The 23,773-nt window shown below is 42.0% G+C and overlaps 1 protein-coding gene across 2 annotated transcripts in view; it reads right to left on the reverse strand.

Moving 5' to 3' along the window:
• The window catches only part of LOC115223978 (GPI inositol-deacylase), a 246,082-nt gene that overhangs the window by 3,684 nt on the left and 218,625 nt on the right, over positions 1-23,773 (reverse strand). For both annotated transcript variants that reach the window (XM_029794744.2, XM_029794743.2), the window contains exons 21-25: positions 21,277-21,370; positions 18,627-18,717; positions 14,569-14,754; positions 6,056-6,191; positions 5,331-5,476 (exon numbers count right to left, since the gene is read on the reverse strand). In XM_029794744.2, coding sequence (XP_029650604.1) covers positions 5,331-5,476; positions 6,056-6,191; positions 14,569-14,754; positions 18,627-18,717; positions 21,277-21,370 — 653 coding nt within the window. The remainder of the gene's footprint in view (positions 1-5,330; positions 5,477-6,055; positions 6,192-14,568; positions 14,755-18,626; positions 18,718-21,276; positions 21,371-23,773) is intronic.

Raw genomic sequence — 23,773 nt, forward strand, 5'->3', positions numbered from 1 at the left:
GTTACAAGATAATGCATTTCAACTGGCCATATCCGGCCAAAAGTATTCTGCCTGTTTTATGTTCAAACTGGCCAGATCTGGTCTCTCACACCAACCCTATAATATCGTCTTAAAAATTAACAGCTGCCTCATCAAATTCTCATAGTTACAAGATAATGCATTTCAACTGGCCATATCCGGCCAAAAGTATTCTGCCTGTTTTATGTTCAAACTGATCAGATCTGGTCTTTCACACCAACCCTATAATATCGTCTTAAAAATTAACAGCTGCCTCATCAAATTCTCATAGTTACAAGATAATGCATTTCAACTGGCCATATCCGGCCAAAAGTATTCTGCCTGTTTTATGTTCAAACTGGCCAGATCTGGTCTCTCACACAACCCTACAATATCATTTTAAAAATTAACATCTGCCTCACCTCATTAAATTCTCATAGATACAAGATAATGCATGATTAGTTCAAAACAATGTGGATTAAAAAGTATTACTCTTGGTAGAATAATGCGAACACTAAAGGGTTAAAATTTGTTTAAGGATGTTTTTTTTTCCATGTTAGCATGGAAAATTTATAATACTATTAACTTACTTAAAACAATCAACAAATGTATATAAAAAAAACGTGGACGATAGATGTGATTAAGTCATTTGACTGTGGCCATGCTGGAGCACCGCCTTTAGTCGAGCAGATCGACCCCAGGACTTATTCTTTGTAAGCCTAGTACTTATTCTATCGATCTCTTTTGCCGAACCGCTAAGTTATGGGGACGTAAACACACCAGCATCGGTCAAGCAATGTTGGCGGGTACAAACACAGACACACAAACATATACACACACATACATATATACGACAGGCTTCTTTCAGTTTCCGTCTACCAAATCCACTCACAAGGCTTTGGTCGGCCTGAGGCTATGGCAGAAGACACTTGCCCAAGGTGCCACACAGTGGGACTGAACCCGGAACCATGTGGTTGGTAAGCAAGCTACTTACCACACAGCCACACACATTCATAAGATCATGAGTTCAATTCCCGGTGACTCGTTGTGTCCTTGAGCAAGACACTTTATTTCACGTTGCTCCAGTCCACTCAGCTGGTAAAAATGAGTAGTACCTGTATTTCAAAGGGCCAGCCTTGTCACAGTCTGTGTCATGCTGAATCTCCAGGAATTACACTAGGGGTACATGTGTCTGTGGAGCACTCAGCCACATGCATGTTAATTTCATGAACAGGCTGTTTCATTGACTGGATCAACAGGCGTGGAGTGCCACTGATCTCACGCAAACCACAGCACCTTGTATTAAATACAATACAACAATCATACCACAGTACCTCACACAAACATGAGTACCTTACTCATACCACATTACCTCAAACAAACTAGAGTACCATACTCATACCACAGTACCTCACACAAACTACAATACCACAGTCACACCACAATCATCATCATCATCATCATCATCATCGTTTAGCGTCCGTTTTCCATGCTAGCATGGGTTGGACGGCTCAACTGGGGTCCGAGAAGCCAGAAGGCTGCACCAGGCCCAGTCTGATCTGGCAGTGTTTCTACAGCTGGATGCCCTTCCTAACGCCAACCACTCCGTGAGTGTAGTGGGTGCTTTTTACGTGCGACCTGCACAAGTGCCAGGCGTAGCTGGCAACGGCCATGTTCAGATTGGTGCTTTTTACGTGCCACCGGCATGGAAGCCAGTCAAGGCGGCGCTGGCATCTGCTACGTTCAGAAGGTGCTTTTTACATGCCACCGGCTCAGGTGCCAGGGGAGGCTGGAAATGGCCGTGAACGGTTGGTGTTTTTTACATGCCACCGGCACGGAAGCCAATCAAGGCGGCACTAGTATCGGCCACATTCGGAAGGTGCATTTTACATGCCACCGGCACAGAAGCCAGTCAAGGTGGCACTAGTATCGGCCACATTCGGAAGGTGCTTTTTACATGCCACCGGCACAGAAGCCAGTCAAGGTGGCACTAGTATCGGCCACATTCGGAAGGTGCTTTTTACATGCCACCGGCACGGAAGCCAGTCAAGGCGGCACTAGTATCGGCCACATTCGGAAGGTGCTTTTTACATGCCACGGCACAGAAGCCAGTCAAGGTGGCACTAGTATCGGCCACATTCGGAAGGTGTTTTTTACATGCCACCGGCACAGAAGCCAGTCAAGGTGGCACTAGTATCGGCCACATTCGGAAGGTGCATTTTACATGCCACCGGCACAGAAGCCAGTCAAGGTGGCACTAGTATCGGCCACATTCGGAAGGTGCTTTTTACATGCCACCGGCACAGAAGCCAGTCAAGGCGGCACTGGCATCGGCCACGTTCGGAAGGTGCTTTTTACATGCCACCGGCACAGAAGCCAGTCAAGGTGGCACTAGTATCGGCCACATTCGGAAGGTGCATTTTACATGCCACCGGCACAGAAGCCAGTCAAGGTGGCACTAGTATCGGCCACATTCGGAAGGTGCTTTTTACATGCCACCGGCACAGAAGCCAGTCAAGGTGGCACTAGTATCGGCCACATTCGGAAGGTGCTTTTTACATGCCACCGGCACGGAAGCCATCAAGGCGGCACTAGTAATCGGCCACATTCGGAAGGTGCTTTTTACATGCCACCGGCACAGAAGCCAGTCAGGTGGCACTAGTATCGGCCACATTCGGAAGGTGCTTTTTACATGCCACCGGCACAGAAGCCAGTCAAGGTGGCACTAGTATCGGCCACATTCGGAAGGTGCTTTTTACATGCCACCGGCACAGAAGCCAGTCAAGGTGGCACTAGTATCGGCCACATTCGGAAGGTGCTTTTTACATGCCACCGGCACAGAAGCCAGTCAAGGTGGCACTAGTATCGGCCACATTCGGAAGGTGCTTTTTACATGCCACCGGCACAGAAGCCAGTCAAGGTGGCACTAGTATCGGCCACATTCGGAAGGTGCTTTTTACATGCCACCGGCACAGAAGCCAGTCAAGGTGGCACTAGTATCGGCCACATTCGGAAGGTGCTTTTTACATGCCACCGGCCAGAAGCCAGTCAAGGTGGCACTAGTATCGGCCACATTCGGAAGGTGCTTTTTAGATGCCACCGGCACAGAAGCCAGTCAAGGTGGCACTGGCATCGGCCACATTCGGAGGTGCTTTTTACATGCCACCGGCACGGAAGCCAGTCAAGGCGGCACTAGTATCGGCCACATTCGGAAGGTGCTTTTTACATGCCACCGGCACAGAAGCCAGTCAAGGTGGCACTAGTATCGGCCACATTCGGAAGGTGCTTTTTACATGCCACCGGCACAGAAGCCAGTCAAGGTGGCACTAGTATCGGCCACATTCGGAAGGTGCTTTTTACATGCCACCGGCACAGAAGCCAGTCAAGGTGGCACTAGTATCGGCCACATTCGGAAGGTGCTTTTTACATGCCACCGGCACAGAAGCCAGTCAAGGTGGCACTAGTATCGGCCACATTCGGAAGGTGCTTTTTACATGCCCCGGCACAGAAGCCAGTCAAGGTGGCACTAGTATCGGCCACATTCGGAAGGTGCTTTTTACATGCCACCGGCACAGAAGCCAGTCAAGGTGGCACTAGTATCGGCCACATTCGGAAGGTGCTTTTTACATGCCACCGGCACAGAAGCCAGTCAAGGTGGCACTAGTATCGGCCACATTCGGAAGGTGCTTTTTACATGCCACCGGCACAGAAGCCAGTCAAGGCGGCACTGGCATCGGCCACGTTCGGAAGTGCTTTTTACATGCCACCGGCACAGAAGCCAGTCAAGGTGGCACTAGTATCGGCCACATTCGGAAGGTGCATTTTACATGCCACCGGCACAGAAGCCAGTCAAGGTGGCACTAGTATCGGCCACATTCGGAAGGTGCTTTTTACATGCCACCGGCACAGAAGCCAGTCAAGGTGGCACTAGTATCGGCCACATTCGGAAGGTGCTTTTTACATGCCACCGGCACGGAAGCCAGTCAAGGTGGCACTAGTATCGGCCACATTCGGAAGGTGCTTTTTACATGCCACCGGCACGGAAGCCAGTCAAGGTGGCACTAGTATCGGCCACATTCGGAAGGTGCTTTTTACATGCCACCGGCACGGAAGCCAGTCAAGGTGGCACTAGTATCGGCCACATTCGGAGGTGCTTTTTACATGCCACCGGCACGGAAGCCAGTCAAGGTGGCACTAGTATCGGCCACATTCGGAAGGTGCTTTTTACATGCCACCGGCACGGAAGCCAGTCAAGGTGGCACTAGTATCGGCCACATTCGAAGGTGCTTTTTACATGCCACCGGCACGGAAGCCAGTCAAGGTGGCACTAGTATCGGCCACATTCGGAGGTGCTTTTTACATGCCACCGGCACAGAAGCCAGTCAAGGTGGCACTAGTATCGCCACATTCGGAAGGTGCTTTTTACATGCCACCGCACAGAAGCCAGTCAAGGTGGCACTAGTATCGGCCACATTCGGAAGGTGCTTTTTACATGCCACCGGCACAGAAGCCAGTCAAGGTGGCACTAGTATCGGCCACATTCGGAAGGTGCTTTTTACATGCCACCGGCACGGAAGCCAGTCAAGGTGGCACTAGTATCGGCCACATTCGGAAGGTGCTTTTTACATGCCACCGGCACAGAAGCCAGTCAAGGTGGCACTAGTATCGGCCACATTCGGAAGGTGCTTTTTACATGCCACCGGCACGAAGCCAGTCAAGGTGGCACTAGTATCGGCCACATTCGGAAGGTGCTTTTTACATGCCACGGCACAGAAGCCAGTCAAGGTGGCACTAGTATCGGCCACATTCGGAAGGTGCTTTTTACATGCCACCGGCACAGAAGCCAGTCAAGGTGGCACTAGTATCGGCCACATTCGGAAGGTGCTTTTTACATGCCACCGGCACAGAAGCCAGTCAAGGTGGCACTAGTATCGGCCACATTCGGAAGGTGCTTTTTACATGCCACCGGCACGGAAGCCAGTCAAGGTGGCACTAGTATCGGCCACATTCGGAAGGTGCTTTTTACATGCCACCGGCATGGAAGCCAGTCAAGGCAGCGCTGGCATCGGCCACGTTTGGAAGGTGTTTTTTACATGCCACCGGTACAGAAGCCAGTCAAGGCGGCGCTGGCATCGACCACGTTTGGAAGGTGTTTTTTACATGCCACCGGTACAGAAGCCAGTCAAGGCGGCGCTGGCATCGACCACGTTGCCAGCACCGCCATCTCAAACAAACTTGAATACCTTGCAAAAACCAAAATCCTTCACACAAACTAAGTATGACACTCTCACCATGACACTCAATCTGAAAAAGAAATTAAGGAGTGAACCTACGGCAGTTGTCGTTGCCAGGCTATCAAAGGAGCCATATTGAAGATCATCAACCATTGCCAAAGGACCCAGATCAACTGGTGAAGGGCAAAGTTAAGGTTTCGGCTGGAATGGTTGGATTTCTTCACTTGTTCACCAACATAAATTACCTGCAAAAACAACAACGGATTTAGTTTCGACATTTTTCGTTTTTTTTACAATAAATTCTATAACAAAACAAAAATGATAATTCTTTCTCTTACAAGCACAAAGCCTGACATTTTGTTGGCAGAGAAGGCGGATTACATTGACCCCAATACTTAACTGGTACTTTATTTTATTGACCGCAAAGGGGTCAATAAAATGTGATTTACGATGTGTATGTGAGGTGACATTAAATGAGAGAGAGAGAGAGAGAGAGAGAGTAAGAAAAGGAGGAGAGCAAGGAGTGAGAGAGTAAGGAGAGGGAGAGAAAAAGGAGAGGGAGTGAGTAAGGAGAGAGAGAAAGAGTAAGGAGGGGGAGAGAGTAAAGAGAGGGATAGAGTAAGGAGAGGGAGAAAGAAGGAGAGAGTAAGGAGAGAGAGTAAGGTGGAGAGAATAAGAAGAGAATAAGTAGAGAGTAAGGAGGAGAGAGCAAGGAAGAGAGAGGAAGGAGAGAGAGAAAGGGGAGAGAGTAAGGAGAAAGAGGGAATAAGATAAAGAGTGTGTGTGTGTGTGTGTGTGAGAGAGAGAGAGAGAAAAGTGCTTACCTTAAAAAAGTAGATCATATAAGAGAGTAAAATACTGATGCTTCCGCACAATGACTTGGCCACAACCAGAGAGAAGATCAGCACAATGGCCAGGAGAATATAGCAGAAGACGAAGAACAGCCGTGATTGACCAATCCTGGAATTTGAATAAAGTTTGAAGAAAGATGACAGACGAAGAGAAAGATACAGTGTTAGATACATACATTATATATATATATATACATTCTTTTACTTGTTTTGGTCATTTGACTGCGACCATGCTGGAGCACTGCCTTAAAGGGTTTCAGTCGAGGAAATCAACCCCAGGACTTATTCTTTGTAAGCCTAGTACTTATTCTATCGGTAACCAGTCAAAATATGGAACAAATTTTGACTGGTTACCTAGTACTTATTCTATTGGTCTCTTTTGTTGAACCACTTAGTTAAGGGGACATAAACACACCAGCATTGGTTGTCAAGCGATGTTGGGGGGACAAACACACACACACACACACACACACACATATATATATATATAAAAACACACACATATATATGTATATACATATACACACACATATATGACACGCTTCTTTCAGTTTCCGTCTACCAAATCCACTCACAGTGCTTTGGTCGGCCTGAGGCTATAGTAGAAGACACTTGCCCAAGGTGCCACGCAGTGGGACTGAACCCGGCACCATGTGGTTGGTAAGCAAGCTACTTACCATACACCCACTCATACACCTGCCACACAGCCACTCTTACACCTGAAGAATCTAAACTTTAATTTTAAAAATTAATTTTAATTTTAAATATATATATATATATATATATATATATATATATATCTCATAATAATCATTTACTGTCCACTTTCTCCATGCTGGCATGGCTTAGACTGTAATTGGTAAGCTGGAGAGCTGTACCAAGTGCCAGTCTGATTTTGGCTTAGTTTCTACAGCTGGATGCCTTTCATAACACCAACCACTCCAAGAGTATAGTGGGTGTCTTTAACCCTTTCGTTACTGTATTTCTGTTGAGATGCTCTGTGTTTCTTTCAATTAATTTTAAATACAACAAGGAATTTAGTAAAACAACTTAATTATCATTCAGCTAGTGTTAGGAACATAAATTGTGAGTAAGGCTTGGTGGAAGATTTTAATTCAGAACTTTTGAAAACAAGACATTTGTACTACAGAGCTAGAGCCGGTTTTAGCTGGGTTAGTAACAAAAGGGTTAACGTGCCACTGGCATGGGTGCTTAAAATCTCAGTAAAAAATATAAGATAAATTAATTTAGAAATATTTTAACAGCATGTCTTCCAACATTTCATTCTTCAGGTGTTTGCCATTCATAAACAAATGTGCACTTACACACACACGCACATACACACACACACACAAATAATTTTTTTAAAAGCTGAAGGAAATAACTAAAAGGTAATGGTAAAAATTTCGATACATAAGAAGATTATGTACTGAATGCTCGAATGAAATTCATAGAAGGATTTCATTTAATTAATCTTTCAGTACATCAACCCCTTAACTCAGGCATCGAAATTTGTACCATTGACCTATTTGAGTTATTTCCCTTAGGTCTACTAAATCTGGATTGTCCACATCGTAAACATCAGCAACCTCTACATTAATAAGATGTTGATGACAATGATGATGGTGAAGATGATGATGATGATGGTGAAGATGATGATGATGATGGTGAAGATGATGATGATGATGGTGAAGATGATGATGATGATGGTGAAGATGATGATGATGATGGTGAAGATGATGATGATGATGGTGAAGATGATGATGATGATGGTGAAGATGATGATGATGATGGTGAAGATGATGATGATGATGGTGAAGATGATGATGATGATGGTGAACATGATGATGATGTGATGGTGAAGATGATGATGATGAATGGTGAAGATGATGATGATGATGTGAACATGATGATGATGATGGTGAAGATGATGATGATGATGTGAAGATGATGATGATGTGATGGTGAACATGATGATGATGATGATGGGAAGATGATGATGATGAAGATGATGATGATGTGAAGATGATGATATGATGGTGAAGATGATGATGATGGTGAAGATGATATGATGTGAAGATGATGATGATGGTGGTGAAGATGATGATGATGGTGTGAAGATGATGATGATGATGTGTGAAGATGATGATATGGTGAAGATGATGATGATGGTGAAGATGATGATGATGATGGTGAAGATGATGATGAGGTGAAGATGATGATGATGATGGTGAAGATGATATGATGTGAAGATGATGATATGATGGTGAAGATGATGATATGGTGAAGATGATGATGATGATGGTGAAGATGATGATGATGGTGAACATGATGATGATGATGGTGAAGATGATGATGATGTGAAGATGATGATGATGATGGTGAACATGATGATGATGATGGTGAAGATGAATGATGATGATGGTGAAGATGATGATGATGATGGTGAACATGATGATGATGGTGAAGATGATGATGATGATGGTGAAGATGATGATGATGGTGAAGATGATGATGATGGTGAAGATGATGATGATGGTGAAGATGATGATGATGATGGTGACATGATGATGATGATGGTGAACATGATGATGATGATGGTGAGATGATGATGATGATGGTGAACATGATGATGATGATGGTGAACATGATGATGATGATGGTGAAGATGATGATGATGGTGAACATGATGATGATGATGGTGAACATGATGATGATGATGGTGAACATGATGATGATGATGGTGAACATGATGATGATGATGGTGAAGAGATGATGATGATGGTGAAGATGATGATGATGATGGTGAAGATGATGATTGATGATGGTGAAGATGATGATGATGATGGTGAACATGATGATGATGATGGTGAAGATGATGATGATGATGGTGAAATGATGATGATGATGGTGAACATGATGATGATGATGGTGAAGATGATGATGATGTGAAGATGATGATGATGGTGAAGATGATGATGATGGTGAAGATGATGATGATGATGGTGAAGATGATGATGAGATGGTGAAGATGATGATGATGGTGAAGATGATGATGATGATGGTGAACATGATGATGATGATGGTGACATGATGATGATGGTGAAGAGATGATGATGATGGTGAACATGATGATGATGATGGTGAACATGATGATGATGATGGTGAAGATGATGATGATGATGGTGAAGATGATGATGATGATGGTGAAGATGATGATGATGATGGTGAAGATGATGATGATGATGGTGTGAAGATGATGATGATGATGGTGTGAAGATGATGATGAGATGATGGTGAAGATGATGATGATGGTGAAGATGATGATGATGGTGAAGATGATGATGATGTGAAGATGAATGATGATGATGGTGAAGATGTGATGATGATGATGATGATGGTGTGAAGATGATGATGATGGTGAACATGATGATGATGGTGAAATGATGATGATGATGGTGAACATGATGATGATGATGTGAAGATGATGATGATGGTGAAGATGATGATGATGATGGTGAACATGATGATGATGATGGTGAACATGATGATGATGTGTGAAGATGATGATGATATGGTGAAGATGATGATGATGATGGTGAACATGATGATGATGATGGTGAAGATGATGATGATGATGGTGAACATGATGATGATGGTGAAGATGATGATGATGATGGTGAACATGATGATGATGATGGTGAACATGATGATGATGGTGAGATGATGATGATGATGGTGAACATGATGATGATGATGGTGAACATGATGATGATGATGGTGAAGATGATGATGATGGTGAAGATGATGATGATGATGGTGAACATGATGAGATGATGGTGAAGATGATGATGATGAAGATGATGATGATGGTGAAGATGATGATGATGGTGAATGATGATGATGATGGTGAAGATGATGATGATGGTGAAGATGATGATGATGATGGTGAACATGATGATGATGATGGTGAAGATGATGATGATGGTGAAGATGATGATGATGATGGTGAACATGATGATGATGATGGTGAACATGATGATGATGGTGAAGATGATGATGATGATGGTGAACATGATGATGATGATGGTGAAGATGATGATGATGGTGAAGATGATGATGATGGTGAAGATGATGATGATGGTGAAGATGATGATGATGATGGTGAAGATGATGATGATGGTGAAGATGATGATGATGGTGAAGATGATGATGATGGTGAAGATGATGATGATGGTGAAGATGATGATGATGGTGAAGATGATGATGATGGTGAAGATGATGATGATGGTGAAGATGATGATGATGATGGTGAAGATGATGATGATGATGGTGAAGATGATGATGATGATGGTGAACATGATGATGATGATGGTGAACATGATGATGATGATGGTGAAGATGATGATGATGGTGAAGATGATGATGATGGTGAAGATGATGATGATGGTGAAGATGATGATGATGATGGTGAAGATGATGATGATGATGGTGAAGATGATGATGATGATGGTGAACATGATGATGATGATGGTGAAGATGATGATGATGGTGAAGATGATGATGATGGTGAAGATGATGATGATGGTGAAGATGATGATGATGATGGTGAAGATGATGATGATGATGGTGAAGATGATGATGATGATGGTGAAGATGATGATGATGATGGTGAAGATGATGATGATGATGGTGAAGATGATGATGATGGTGAAGATGATGATGATGGTGAAGATGATGATGATGGTGAAGATGATGATGATGATGGTGAACATGATGATATGATGATGGTGAAGATGATGATGATGGTGAAGATGATGATGATGATGGTGAACATGATGATGATGATGGTGAAGATGATGATGAGGTGAAGATGATGATGATGGTGTGAAGATGATGATGATGGTGAAGATGATGATGAGATGGTGAAGATGATGATGATGATGTGTGAAGATGATGATGATGATGGTGAAGATGATGATGATGATGGTGAAGATGATGATGATGGTGAAGATGATGATGAGGTGAAGATGATGATGAGTGATGGTGAAGATGATGATGATGATGGTGAAGATGATGATGATGATGGTGAAGATGATGATGATGTGTGAAGATGATGATGATGGTGAAGATGATGATGATGGTGAAGATGATGATGATGATGGTGAAGATGATGATGATGGTGAAGATGATGATGATGGTGAAGATGATGATGATGATGGTGAAGATGATGATGATGATGGTGAAGATGATGATGATGATGGTGAAGATGATGATGATGATGAAGATGATGATGATGGTGAAGATGATGATGATGGTGAAGATGATGATGATGATGGTGAACATGATGATGATGATGGTGAAGATGATGATGATGATGGTGAAGATGATGATGATGATGGTGAAGATGATGATGATGATGGTGAACATGATGATGATGATGGTGAAGATGATGATGATGATGGTGAAGATGATGATGATGATGGTGAAGATGATGATGATGATGGTGAAGATGATGATGATGGTGAAGATGATGATGATGATGGTGAACATGATGATGATGATGGTGAAGATGATGATGATGGTGAAGATGATGATGATGATGGTGAAGATGATGATGATGATGGTGAAGATGATGATGATGGTGAAGATGATGATGATGGTGAAGATGATGATGATGATGGTGAAGATGATGATGATGATGGTGAACATGATGATGATGATGGTGAAGATGATGATGATGATGGTGAACATGATGATGATGATGGTGAAGATGATGATGATGGTGAAGATGATGATGATGATGGTGAAGATGATGATGATGATGGTGAAGATGATGATGATGGTGAAGCTGATGATGATGGTGAAGATGATGATGATGATGGTGAACATGATGATGATGATGGTGAACATGATGATGATGATGGTGAAGATGATGATGATGATGGTGAAGATGATGATGATGATGGTGAAGATGATGATGATGGTGAAGCTGATGATGATGGTGAAGATGATGATGATGATGGTGAAGATGATGATGATGGTGAAGATGATGATGATGGTGAAGATGATGATGATGATGGTGAAGATGATGATGATGATGGTGAATGATGATGATGATGGTGAAGATGATGATGAGTGATGGTGAAGATATGATGATGATGGTGAAGATGATGATGATGGTGAAGATGATGATGATGATGGTGAACATGATGATGATGATGGTGAAGATGATGATGATGATGGTGAAGATGATGATGATGATGGTGAAGATGATGAGATGATGGTGAAGATGATGATGATGATGGTGAACATGATGATGATGATGGTGAAATGATGATGATGATGGTGAAGATGATGATGATGATGGTGAACATGATGATGATGATGGTGAAGATGATGATGATGGTGAAGATGATGATGATGAGGTGAAGATGATGATTGATGGTGAAGATGATGAGATGATGGTGAACATGATGATGATGATGGTGAAGATGATGATGATGGTGAAGATGATGATGATGATGGTGAAGATGATGATGATGGTGAAGATGATGATGATGATGGTGAAGATGATGATGATGATGGTGAAGATGATGATGATGATGGTGAAGATGATGATGATGGTGAAGATGATGATGATGGTGAAGATGATGATGATGATGGTGAACATGATGATGATGATGGTGAAGATGATGATGATGATGGTGAAGATGATGATGATGATGGTGAAGATGATGATGATGGTGAAGATGATGATGATGGTGAAGATGATGATGATGATGTGAACATGATGATGATGATGGTGAAGATGATGATGATGATGGTGAAGATGATGATGATGATGGTGAAGATGATGATGATGGTGAAGATGATGATGATGTGAAGATGATGATGATGATGGTGAACATGATGATGATGATGGTGAAGATGATGATGATGATGGTGAAGATGATGATGATGGTGAAGATGATGATGATGGTGAAGATGATGATGATGATGGTGAACATGATGATGATGATGTGAAGATGATGATGATGGTGAAGATGGATGATGATGATGGTGAAGATGATGATGATGATGGGAAGATGATGATGAGGTGAAGATGATGATGATGATGTGAACATGATGATGATGATGTGAAGATGATGATGATGGTGAAGATGATGATGATGATGGTGAAGATGATGATGATGATGGTGAAGATGATGATGATGGTGAAGATGATGATGATGATGGTGAAGATGATGATGATGATGGTGAACATGATGATGATGATGGTGAAGATGATGATGATGGTGAAGATGATGATGATGATGGTGAAGATGATGATGATGATGGTGAAGATGATGATGATGGTGAAGATGATGATGATGATGGTGAAGATGATGATGATGATGGTGAAGATGATGATGATGATGGTGAAGATGATGATGATGATGGTGAAGATGATGATGATGATGGTGAAGATGATGATGATGATGGTGAAGATGATGATGATGATGATGGTGAAGATGATGATGATGGTGAAGATGATGATGATGGTGAAGATGATGATGATGATGGTGAAGATGATGATGATGGTGAAGATGATGATGATGATGGTGAAGATGATGATGATGATGGTGAACATGATGATGATGATGGTGAGATGATGATGATGGTGGAAGATGATGATGATGAAGATGATGATGATGATGGTGAAGATGATGATGATGGTGAAGATGATGATGATGATGGTGAAGATGATGATGATGATGGTGAAGATGATGATGATGATGGTGAAGATGATGATGATGATGGTGAAGATGATGATGATGGTGAAGATGATGATGATGATGGTGAGATGATGATGATGATGTGAAGATGATGATGATGATGGTGAAGATGATGATGATGGTGAGATGATGATGATGATGATGGTGAAGATGATGATGATGGTGAAGATGATGAGATGATGGTGAAGATGATGATGATGATGTGAAGATGATGATGATGATGGTGAAGATGATGATGATGATGGTGAAGATGATGATGATGGTGAAGATGATGATGATGGTGAAGATGATGATGATGATGGTGAAGATGATGATGATGATGATGATGGTGAAGATGATGATGATGATGGTGAAGATGATGATGATGATGGTGAAGATGATGATGATGGTGAAGATGATGATGATGATGGTGAAGATGATGATGATGATGGTGAAGATGATGATGATGATGGTGAAGATGATGATGATGGTGAAGATGATGATGATGATGGTGAAGATGATGATGATGATGGTGAAGATGATGATGATGGTGAAGATGATGATGATGATGGTGAAGATGATGATGATGATGGTGAAGATGATGATGATGATGGTGAAGATGATGATGATGGTGAAGATGATGATGATGATGATGGTGAAGATGATGATGATGGTGAAGATGATGATGATAAAAGAAGACTTCTGCCTGCGTGCTTGTGATTTACGTACAAGAAAGAGAAAACGAGGCGGGCAACTTTGAAGAACAGCGTAACAAACGCCACATGGAAATAAGTGATGGCAAAAGTGACAGCAGCCAGTAGAGGTGGACTGCTTTTGCCCCAGATTCCTCGAGTCTGTAGACCATCACTATTGTAAGTTGGTAACCAGTCAAAATATGGAGCAAAAAATTCATGGCTGCAAAACAAAAAAATAAATAAATAAATAATAATAATAATAATAACAACAACAACTCAGATACCAGGAACCCCCACCCCAAAAAAAATGGCAGGAATTCAAAAGACAGTGCTCATGGGAACTGCTCATATCCTACACAAAATACTTTCTATGTAATCTCAGGGTTTAAAACAAACGTAACTTTCGTTTTTTTTTTAAGACATTCACTAGTACAACACCAAAAAAAAAAAAAAAAAACAAATATATGGCACCCTAGGCATAACAACAACATGAACTTCCAATCTGTTGTCTCCTGAGGTCTCTGGGTGAGACTTGGAGCCAACTTGTACAAATATAAAGCAAAAGACAAACATATAATAATAATAATAATAATAATAATAATAATAACAAAACTTTATCCTTTTTCTTACCATATTTCTGTTGAAATACACCTTTTTTTTTTTCAATTAATTTTGAAAATTTTAATTTATTTATGTTCCCTTTTCAAGCCTAGCCAGGCTCAAGAGTACAACAGGGGTCGCCACCACACTCTGCCAAAGCCTCGTGGAGCTTTTAGGTGTTTCCGCTCAATAAACACACACAACGCCTGGTCTGGGAATCAAAACCATGATCCTCTGACCACGAGTCCGCTGCCCTAACCACTGGGCCATTGTGCCTCCACAATTTTGAAAATGAAGAATTTGGTAAAATAACTTTGTCATTATTATATTCTTTTACTCTTTTAGTTGTTTCAGTCATTTGATTGCGGCCATGCTGGAGCACCGCCTTTTTTTTTTAATCGAGCAACTCGACCCCGGGACTTATTATTTTGTAAGCCCAGTGCTTATTCTATCGGTCTCTTTTGCTGAACCGCTAAGTAACGGAGACGTAAACACACCAGCATCGGTTGTAAAGCAATGCTAGGGGGACAAACACAGACACACAAACACACACACGCATATATATATATATATACATATATACGACAGGCTTCTTTCAGTTTCCGTCTACCAAATCCACTCACAAGGCTTTGGTCGGCCCGAGGCTATAGTAGAAGACACTTGCCCAAGGTGCCACGCAGTGGGACTGAACCCGGAACCATGTGGTTGGTAAGCAAGCTACTTACCACACGTTTTTTTTAACCATATTTCTGTTGAAATACACTGCATTTGTTTCAGTTTATTTTCAAAATAATGAAGAAATTATTAAAATACCTGCCATTATTAGCCATTTTGTTATATTTTTCAGTTGAAAAGCAGAGCCTTTGCTTCAATTACTTTTCGAAATAATGAAGAATTTGGTAAACTTTAGATCACTTTAAAACAGGAAGTTTCAAAATAATTTGGATTTCTTTCAAACAGAATTATTCCCAGGTGGGCCACTCTCAAAAGGGTCGAATGACACTTCATAAAAACGTTTAAAGAATTTTCTACCTTCATGAACTCAAAATTTCCTTCACATCTGTGCCTTAAGATAAAAAATTAACATTTACTTTAATTATTTCACTAATTATGAATGAATTAATTGCTAAGGTTTCTGTTTGCAAGGTAAAATGCTCTGTGATATTCTAAGCACCAAACTTGACACAGAAAAGAATCAACCACCCACCTCCACCTCCACCAGGACCATCTACTAGTTTTCTCACATTATAAATTCCACTGCAGGGTACCAACCATTCCTTCACTTTAGATTAGGGATTATAAATTGTTTCTTATTTCTTTATTGCCCACAAGGGGTTAAACATAGAGGGGACAAACAAGGACAGACAAAGGGGTTAAGTCGATTACATTGCATAACTGGTACTTAGTTTATTGACCCCAAAAGGATGAAAGGCAAAGTCGACCTCAGCGGAATTTGAACTGAGAATGTAACAGCACGTAAAAAGCACCCACTCGGAGTGGTTGGCATTAGGAAGGGCATCCAGCTCAAGAAACTCTGCCAAATCAAGATTGGAGCCTGGTGCAGCCATCTGGTTCACCAGCCCTCAGTCAAAATCGTCCAACCCATGCCAGTATGGAAAGCGGGCGTTAAACGATGATGATTATGATAATGAACATAACGGCAGACGAAATACCTATTTCTCTACTACCCGCAAGGGGCTAAACACAGAGAGGACAAACAAGGACAGACAAAGGGGTTAACTCGATTATATTGACCCCCAGTGCGTAACTGGTACTTAATTTATCAACCCCAAAAGGATGAAAGGCAAAGTCAACCTCGGCGGAATTTGAACTGAGAAAGTAACGGCAGACGAAATACCTATTTCTTTACTACCCACAAGGGGCTAAACACAGAGGGAACAAACAAGGACAGGCAAAGGGGTTAAGTCGATTATATCGACCCCAGTACGTAACTGGTACTTAATTTTAACAACCCCAAAAGGATGAAAGGCAAAGTCAACCTCGGTGGAATTTGAACTGAGAAAGTAACGGCAGACGAAATACCTATTTCTTTACTACCCACAAGGGGCTAAACACAGAGGGAACAAACAAGGACAGACAAACGGATTAAGTCGATTATATTGACCCCAGTGCATAACTGGTACTTAATTTATCGACCCCCGAAAGGATGAAAGGCAAAGTCAACCTTGGCAGAATTTGAAAAGTATAGTGCTAAAATGCAAAGAAGTATCAAAAGCACACAAAAATCATCAAGTAACGACAGAGGAACTGCTAAATCTGGATTTCTGCTTTCTTGAGCATTATCAGTAGAAAGAATCTACTAGCAAGTGTATGCTTAGACAAATTTAACCTCTGCTGATACATGAAAACAGTGATTAACAAATCACAAGCTGGGTAAAAATTTGATACTAGTGACAGAAGCAGGACTGGTTCAAGAAAGCATTCCTTATATCTTATTCAATGTAGGTGCACAGTAAGAAGTCACAAACTTGTGGTATTCCTTGAAGAAAGCGGCGAGCTGGCAGAAGCGTTAGCACGCCGGGCGAAATGCGTAGCCGTATTTTGTCTGCTGTTACGTTCTGAGTTCAAATTCCACGAGGTCAACTTTGCCTTTCATCCTTTCGGGGTCGATTAAATAAGTACCAGTTACGCACTGGGGTCGATATAATCGACTTAATCCGTTTGTCTGTCCTTGTTTGTCCTCTCTGTGTTTAGCCCCTGGTGGGTAGTAAAGAAATAGGTATTCCTTGAAGAAAGCATCTCATAGAGATGCATAGTGCAAAAAAAAAAGGGAAAGAAAAGCACAGAAGGTACAACAATAAAATGCACCCGGTATACTAGGTAAAATGGTTGGGGACAGGAAGAGCATCCCGTTGAAGACATCAAACCCAAAATATATAACATGTAAATGATATATGGTGACCTGACCTGTTTATAAGGGGCAATGGCTCCCAAAAAGAACTGACTTGGTCCCTGAGAACACACCTAACCCTTGCTAATATGGAAAGCAGATGAAAAATAATGATGATGATGATGATATAGTTATCTTGTAGCTTTGAGATTTCAATGATGTGATTATTTTAGTTATAAAACACCATTCGAGCATGATCATTACTTGCGTCGCCTTACTGGCACTTGTGCTGGTGGCACGTGAAAAAGCATTCAAGCAAGGTCGTTGCCAGTGCCACTGGACTGGCTCCTGTGCAGGTGGCACTTAAAAAAGCACCATTTGAGCGTGGCTGTTGCCAGTACCGCCTGACTGGTCCTCATGCTGGTGGCACGTAAAAGCACCCACTACACTCTCAGAGTGGTTGGCGTTAGGAAGGGCATCCAGCTGTAGAAACTCTGCCAGATCAGACTGGGCCTGGCGAAGCCTTCTGGCTTCCCAGACCCCAGTTGAACTATCCAACCCATGCTAGCATGGAAAGCGGACGTTAAACGATGATGATGATGATGATATGCATAAGGAAGAGGGACAATAAACCACTTTACCTAAGTACACATTCGACAATGTACACCAGAGGTAACACAACAATCCAGTCAGTTTTCTGGGCCCAGACAGCATCCATTATTGTGATTTGTCCTGGAAACAAAGAAATGAAACACGATACCAGTTATATCATGGGGTACATTTAAATCTCAATCAATCATTTAAAAATGACTGAATACGTTAAAAGATTGGTAATTTTTCAATATGTTATAATTATTTGTTGACCACCAACCACACAGTTCCGGGTTCAGTCCCACTGCGTGGCACCTTGGGCAAGTGTCTTCTACTATAGCCTCAGGCCGACCAAAGCCTTGTGAGTGGATTTGGTAGACGGAAACTGAAAGAAGCCCGTCGTATATATATATATGTATATATATGTGTGTGTGTGTGTGATTGTGTGTCTGTGTTTGTCTCCCCAACATCGCTTGACAACCGATGCTGGTGTGTTTACGTCCCCCGTTACTTAGCGGTTCGGCAAAAGAGACCGATAGGATAAGTACTGGGCTTACAAAAGAATAAGTCCCGGGGTCGAGTTGCTCGACTAAAGGCGGTGCTCCAGCATGGCCGCAGTCAAATGACTGAAACAAGTAAAAGAGTAAAAGAAGATCAACAAATACTTTAATCTGAGGTAATCAATTGATTGAACTGATAAATTTTAGATCGTAACTTCTTGTTCAAGCTCTTTGATTCTGGTTCCCTATGGATGAGGCTCAAGCATTAAATATGATGGCTCGTTTTGTCCAGTAATAAAAATAGATACCTATTTCTTTACTACCCACAAGGGGCAAAACACAGAGAGGACAAACAAGCACAGACAAAGGGATTAAGTCGATTACATCGACCCCAGTGCGTAACTGGTACTTATTTAATTGACCCCGAAAGGATGAAAGGCAAAGTTGACCTCGGTGGAATCTGAACTGAGAATATAACGGCAGATGAAATACCTATTTCTTTACTACCCAGAAGAGGCAAAACACAGAGAGGACAAACAAGCACAGACAAGGGGATTAAGTCGATTATATTGACCCCTGTGCGTAACTGGTACTTATTTAATTGACCCCGAAAGGATGAAAGGCAAAGTCAACCTCGGCGGAATTTGCCAGTAATAAAAATAGAGGTTGACTTTGCCTTTCATCCTTTCGGGGTCAATTATATAAGTACCAGTTACGCACTGGAGTCGATATAATCGACTTAATCCCTTTGTCTGTGCTTGTTTGTCCTCTCTGTGTTTTGCCTCTTGTGGGTAGTAAAGAAATAGGTATCTATTTTTATTACTGGATAAAACAAGTTATAGTATGGAACCAGGACAACATTCACGCAGTGGGACTGAACCCGGAACCATGTGGTTGGTAAGCAAGCTACTTACCAGACAGCCACTCCTGCGCCTCGTTAATATTTGCTATTAAAGTTACACGATAAATGATGAGCTGTCAAGGCTATAGAGACTAGTGTACAAATACAAAACACAACAGAATGGTCAAGAAAAATTACTATAAAAATAAGTACAAGCTAGTACAGAAATGTGGACAATAAAACCATGATGATTAACCCTTTGGCACGTAAAAAGCACCATCCGACCGTGGCTGTTGCTAGCTTCGTCTGGTCCCCGTGCCGGTGGCACGTAAAAAGCACCATCCGATCGTGGCCGTCTGCCAGCCTTGTCTGGCACCTGTGCCGGTAGAACGTAAAAAGCACCATCCGATCGTGGCCGTCTGCCAGCCTTGTCTGGCACCTGTGCCGGTGGCACGTAAAAAGCACCATCCGATCGTGGCCGTCTGCCAGCCTTGTCTGGCACATAAAAAGCACCATCCGATCGTGGCCGTCTGCCAGCCTCGTTTGGCACCTGTGCCGGTGGCACGTAAAAAGCACTCACTACACTCACGGAGTGGTTGGCATTAGGAAGGGCATCCAGCTGTAGAAACACTGCCAGATCAGATTGGGCCTGGTGCAGCCTTCTGGCTTCCCAGACCTCAGTTGAACCGTCCAACCCATGCCAGCATGGAAAGCGGACGCTAAATGATGATGATGATGATCAGATTATTCTATCAAATATAATGCTAATTGATCCACATTGATTTGAATTAATCATGCATTATCTCATATCTTCAAGATCTTGATGGTGTAATTACTTAATGTAGAATAACATTGTAGGGTAGGTGTGAGGTCCTGTATCTGGTCAGTTTGAACATAAAACAGATTAACTATTTTGGCTGGATATGGCCAGTTTAAATACTAGAGGGTTAAAAAAAACGATAATACTCTTTTACTTGTTTCAGTCATTTGACTACGGCCATGCTGGAGCACCGCCTTTAGTCGAGCAAATCGACCCCAGGACTTATTCTTTGTAAGCCCAGTACATATTCTATCGGTCTCTTTTTGCCGAACCACTAAGTTACGGGGACGTAAACACACCAGCATCGGTTGTCAAGCAATGCTAGGAGGACAAACACAGGCGACAGGCTTCTTTCAGTTTCCGTCTACCAAATCCACTCACAAGGCATTGGTCGGCCCGTGGCTATAGCAGAAGACACTTGCCCAAGATGTCACGCAGTGGGACTGAACCCAGAGCCATGTGGTTGGTTAGCAAGCTACTTACCACACAGCCACTCAAAGCTAAAACCAAGTTTTGGTCTTTTAAAGAAATATACTTACGGTTTCTTCTCCTGGAGGTGAGTACCAAGTTAAGGGCCAGCAGGAGGTGTGCAACACAGAAGGCAGGCATTAGGGAGGCGTAGTGTCGCATAAACTGAAAGACAAAACAAATCATGTTGTTATTGATTTTAGAATGTTACAGAACTGCGAGGAGGTATTGAACCTACAACATTAAGTTTGGATATTCATTTAGGTTTTCTGGATGACAGAATGATAAAACCATCTTGGCTGCATCCAAAAGAAATTAATACCTATTTCTTTACTACCCTCAAGGGGTTAAACACAGAGAGGACAAACAAGGACAGACAAACGGATTAAGTCGATTATATCGACCCCAGTGCGTAACTGGTACTTATTTAATCGACCCCGAAAGGATGAAAGGCAAAGACGACCTCGGCAGAATTTGAACTCAGAATGTAACGGCAGACGAAATACGGCTATGCATTTCGCCTGGCGTGCTAACGTTTCTGCCAGCTCGCCACCTGAAATTAATGCCGTAAATCCTCGAGTATAGTCCACCCTTGAGTATAATACGCAAAGAATTTTTAGGGGGCTGTACTTCTGAAAAACCGAAACCTTGTGTATTATACGCACCCCTTCTCTAACTTGAGTCGTGTGTAATTAAGCCAGCAGCACCTAGTCGAACAAACACTTCTGCGCATGCGTAATACAATAATTGTGATGTTCTTAACTGTTATATGAGAATGTAAATATGTTTGCAAACTGTTTTTGTTATATGCTATTCTGTGTTCTGAATACTTTTATTTTAATAAATGTTGCTTACTGCAAGTTATGGATGATTCTTTTATGACTTCATTGCTTTCTGGCTTAGCTTAAGGTATTGTTCAAGCCCGACATCACAAAATGTGTCTGAATAAATATTGCCAGACAGCAAATAGAGACTCGGATATTGCTTAGTAAATATTTTGCATTTTTGATTTGATGCTGACTTATTTGACATTGGACGTTTTTACTGTTTCTCCCATTCTCTCTCCCCCACCCTTCTTTCTCTATGTTTATGCGTGGAAGCATGTTTCTCTTTATACATATGAGGAGAGAGAAAGAGTCTCTCTTTCTCTCTTTTACTTGTTTCAGTCAGACTGTGGCCATGCTGGAGCACCGGCTTTTAGTCGAGCAAATTGACCCCAGGACTTATTCTTTGTAAGCCTAGTACTTATTCTATCGGTCTCTTTTTGCCGAACCGCTAAGTTACAAGGACGTAAACACACCAGCATCGGTTGTCAAGCAATGTTGCGGGGGGGGGGACAAACACAGACACACACGTACACATATATATATACACATATATACGACAGGCTTCTTTCAGTTTCCGTCTACCAAATTCACTCACAAGGCTTTGGTCGGCCCGAGGCTATAGTAGAAGACACGTGCCCAAGGTGCCATGCAGTGGGACTGAACCCGGAACCATGTGGTCGGTAAGCAAGCTACTTACCACACAGCCACTCCCACGCCTATATTTAGAAGTCTATGTCAATTATGTTCAATTAATAAAGTATATTCTCTCTCTCTCTTTCTTTCTGCATGCTTATATTTCTGTGTACCCATACACGCCAGAGCATGTTGACTTCCGGTGCCAAAATGTATTGTCACCACAACAAGTTGAATGTCCAATTGGCCATGCCAAAACACCAGCGCCTCAGCAGCTGCGCCCAAATGTCTCACTCCAGTCAAAGAAACACCAATTAACAGCAAGATATAATTTCGACCTGTTGACAGCATTTTCAATCTCCTCTACTGACTTCAAGCTAAAACAAAGATAACAGATATTGCTTGTGTGTGACCTGCTCTTTGTGGATGACTGTTCCATTGTTGCTAATATTCTTGAAGATACTTAAAAAAATCACAGTCTTTTCCCTGACTGCTGTAATTGTACATTATATCCTTATAAATTGCCACATGGTCGGTACTTGTGGAGAGCTGTGATTATACATATCTTCAGTTGTAACAAGTGGCTATTTGTCCTTGTTATGGCAAAGCAAGAAATATAAAGTAAGACTTTATATAAGCAGCAATTCATTTTTAATGTAAATGATTTCACTGTTTCAAAAAGCCCACAGCTTGGTCAGCAATGACACAGATAACCGCAGTAGCTCAGCATATTAGCATATTTAATATTCAAATAGTTAAAACGACAAAAACATTGTCACTTCACAAAATTTTTCTTTAATTATGTTTTAGTAATCATAGATTAATTAGGATATTTTTCACTTTAAGAGCTTTCTGAGACTCCAGAAAAAGCAAGCAATCAAACAATTAGATAGGATCAAAATTGAAGCATCGAAGTATTTGGTGGTAGATCATTAGCTGGTGGGTGGGAATTATGAAAGAAGGGTTGGGAGTTAGTAAGAATGGTGGAGGGCAAGGGGTGGAAGGAATTAAGGGCAGGGAGAGTGTGGGAATTATTGATGGTTGGGGTTGGGGAGTGGTAGGAATTATGAATGGGAAGAATGGGGGAATTATGAATGAATAGAGGGAT

The sequence above is a fragment of the Octopus sinensis genome, linkage group LG24, assembly GCF_006345805.1.
Source record: "Octopus sinensis linkage group LG24, ASM634580v1, whole genome shotgun sequence".
Taxonomy (NCBI): domain Eukaryota; kingdom Metazoa; phylum Mollusca; class Cephalopoda; order Octopoda; family Octopodidae; genus Octopus; species Octopus sinensis.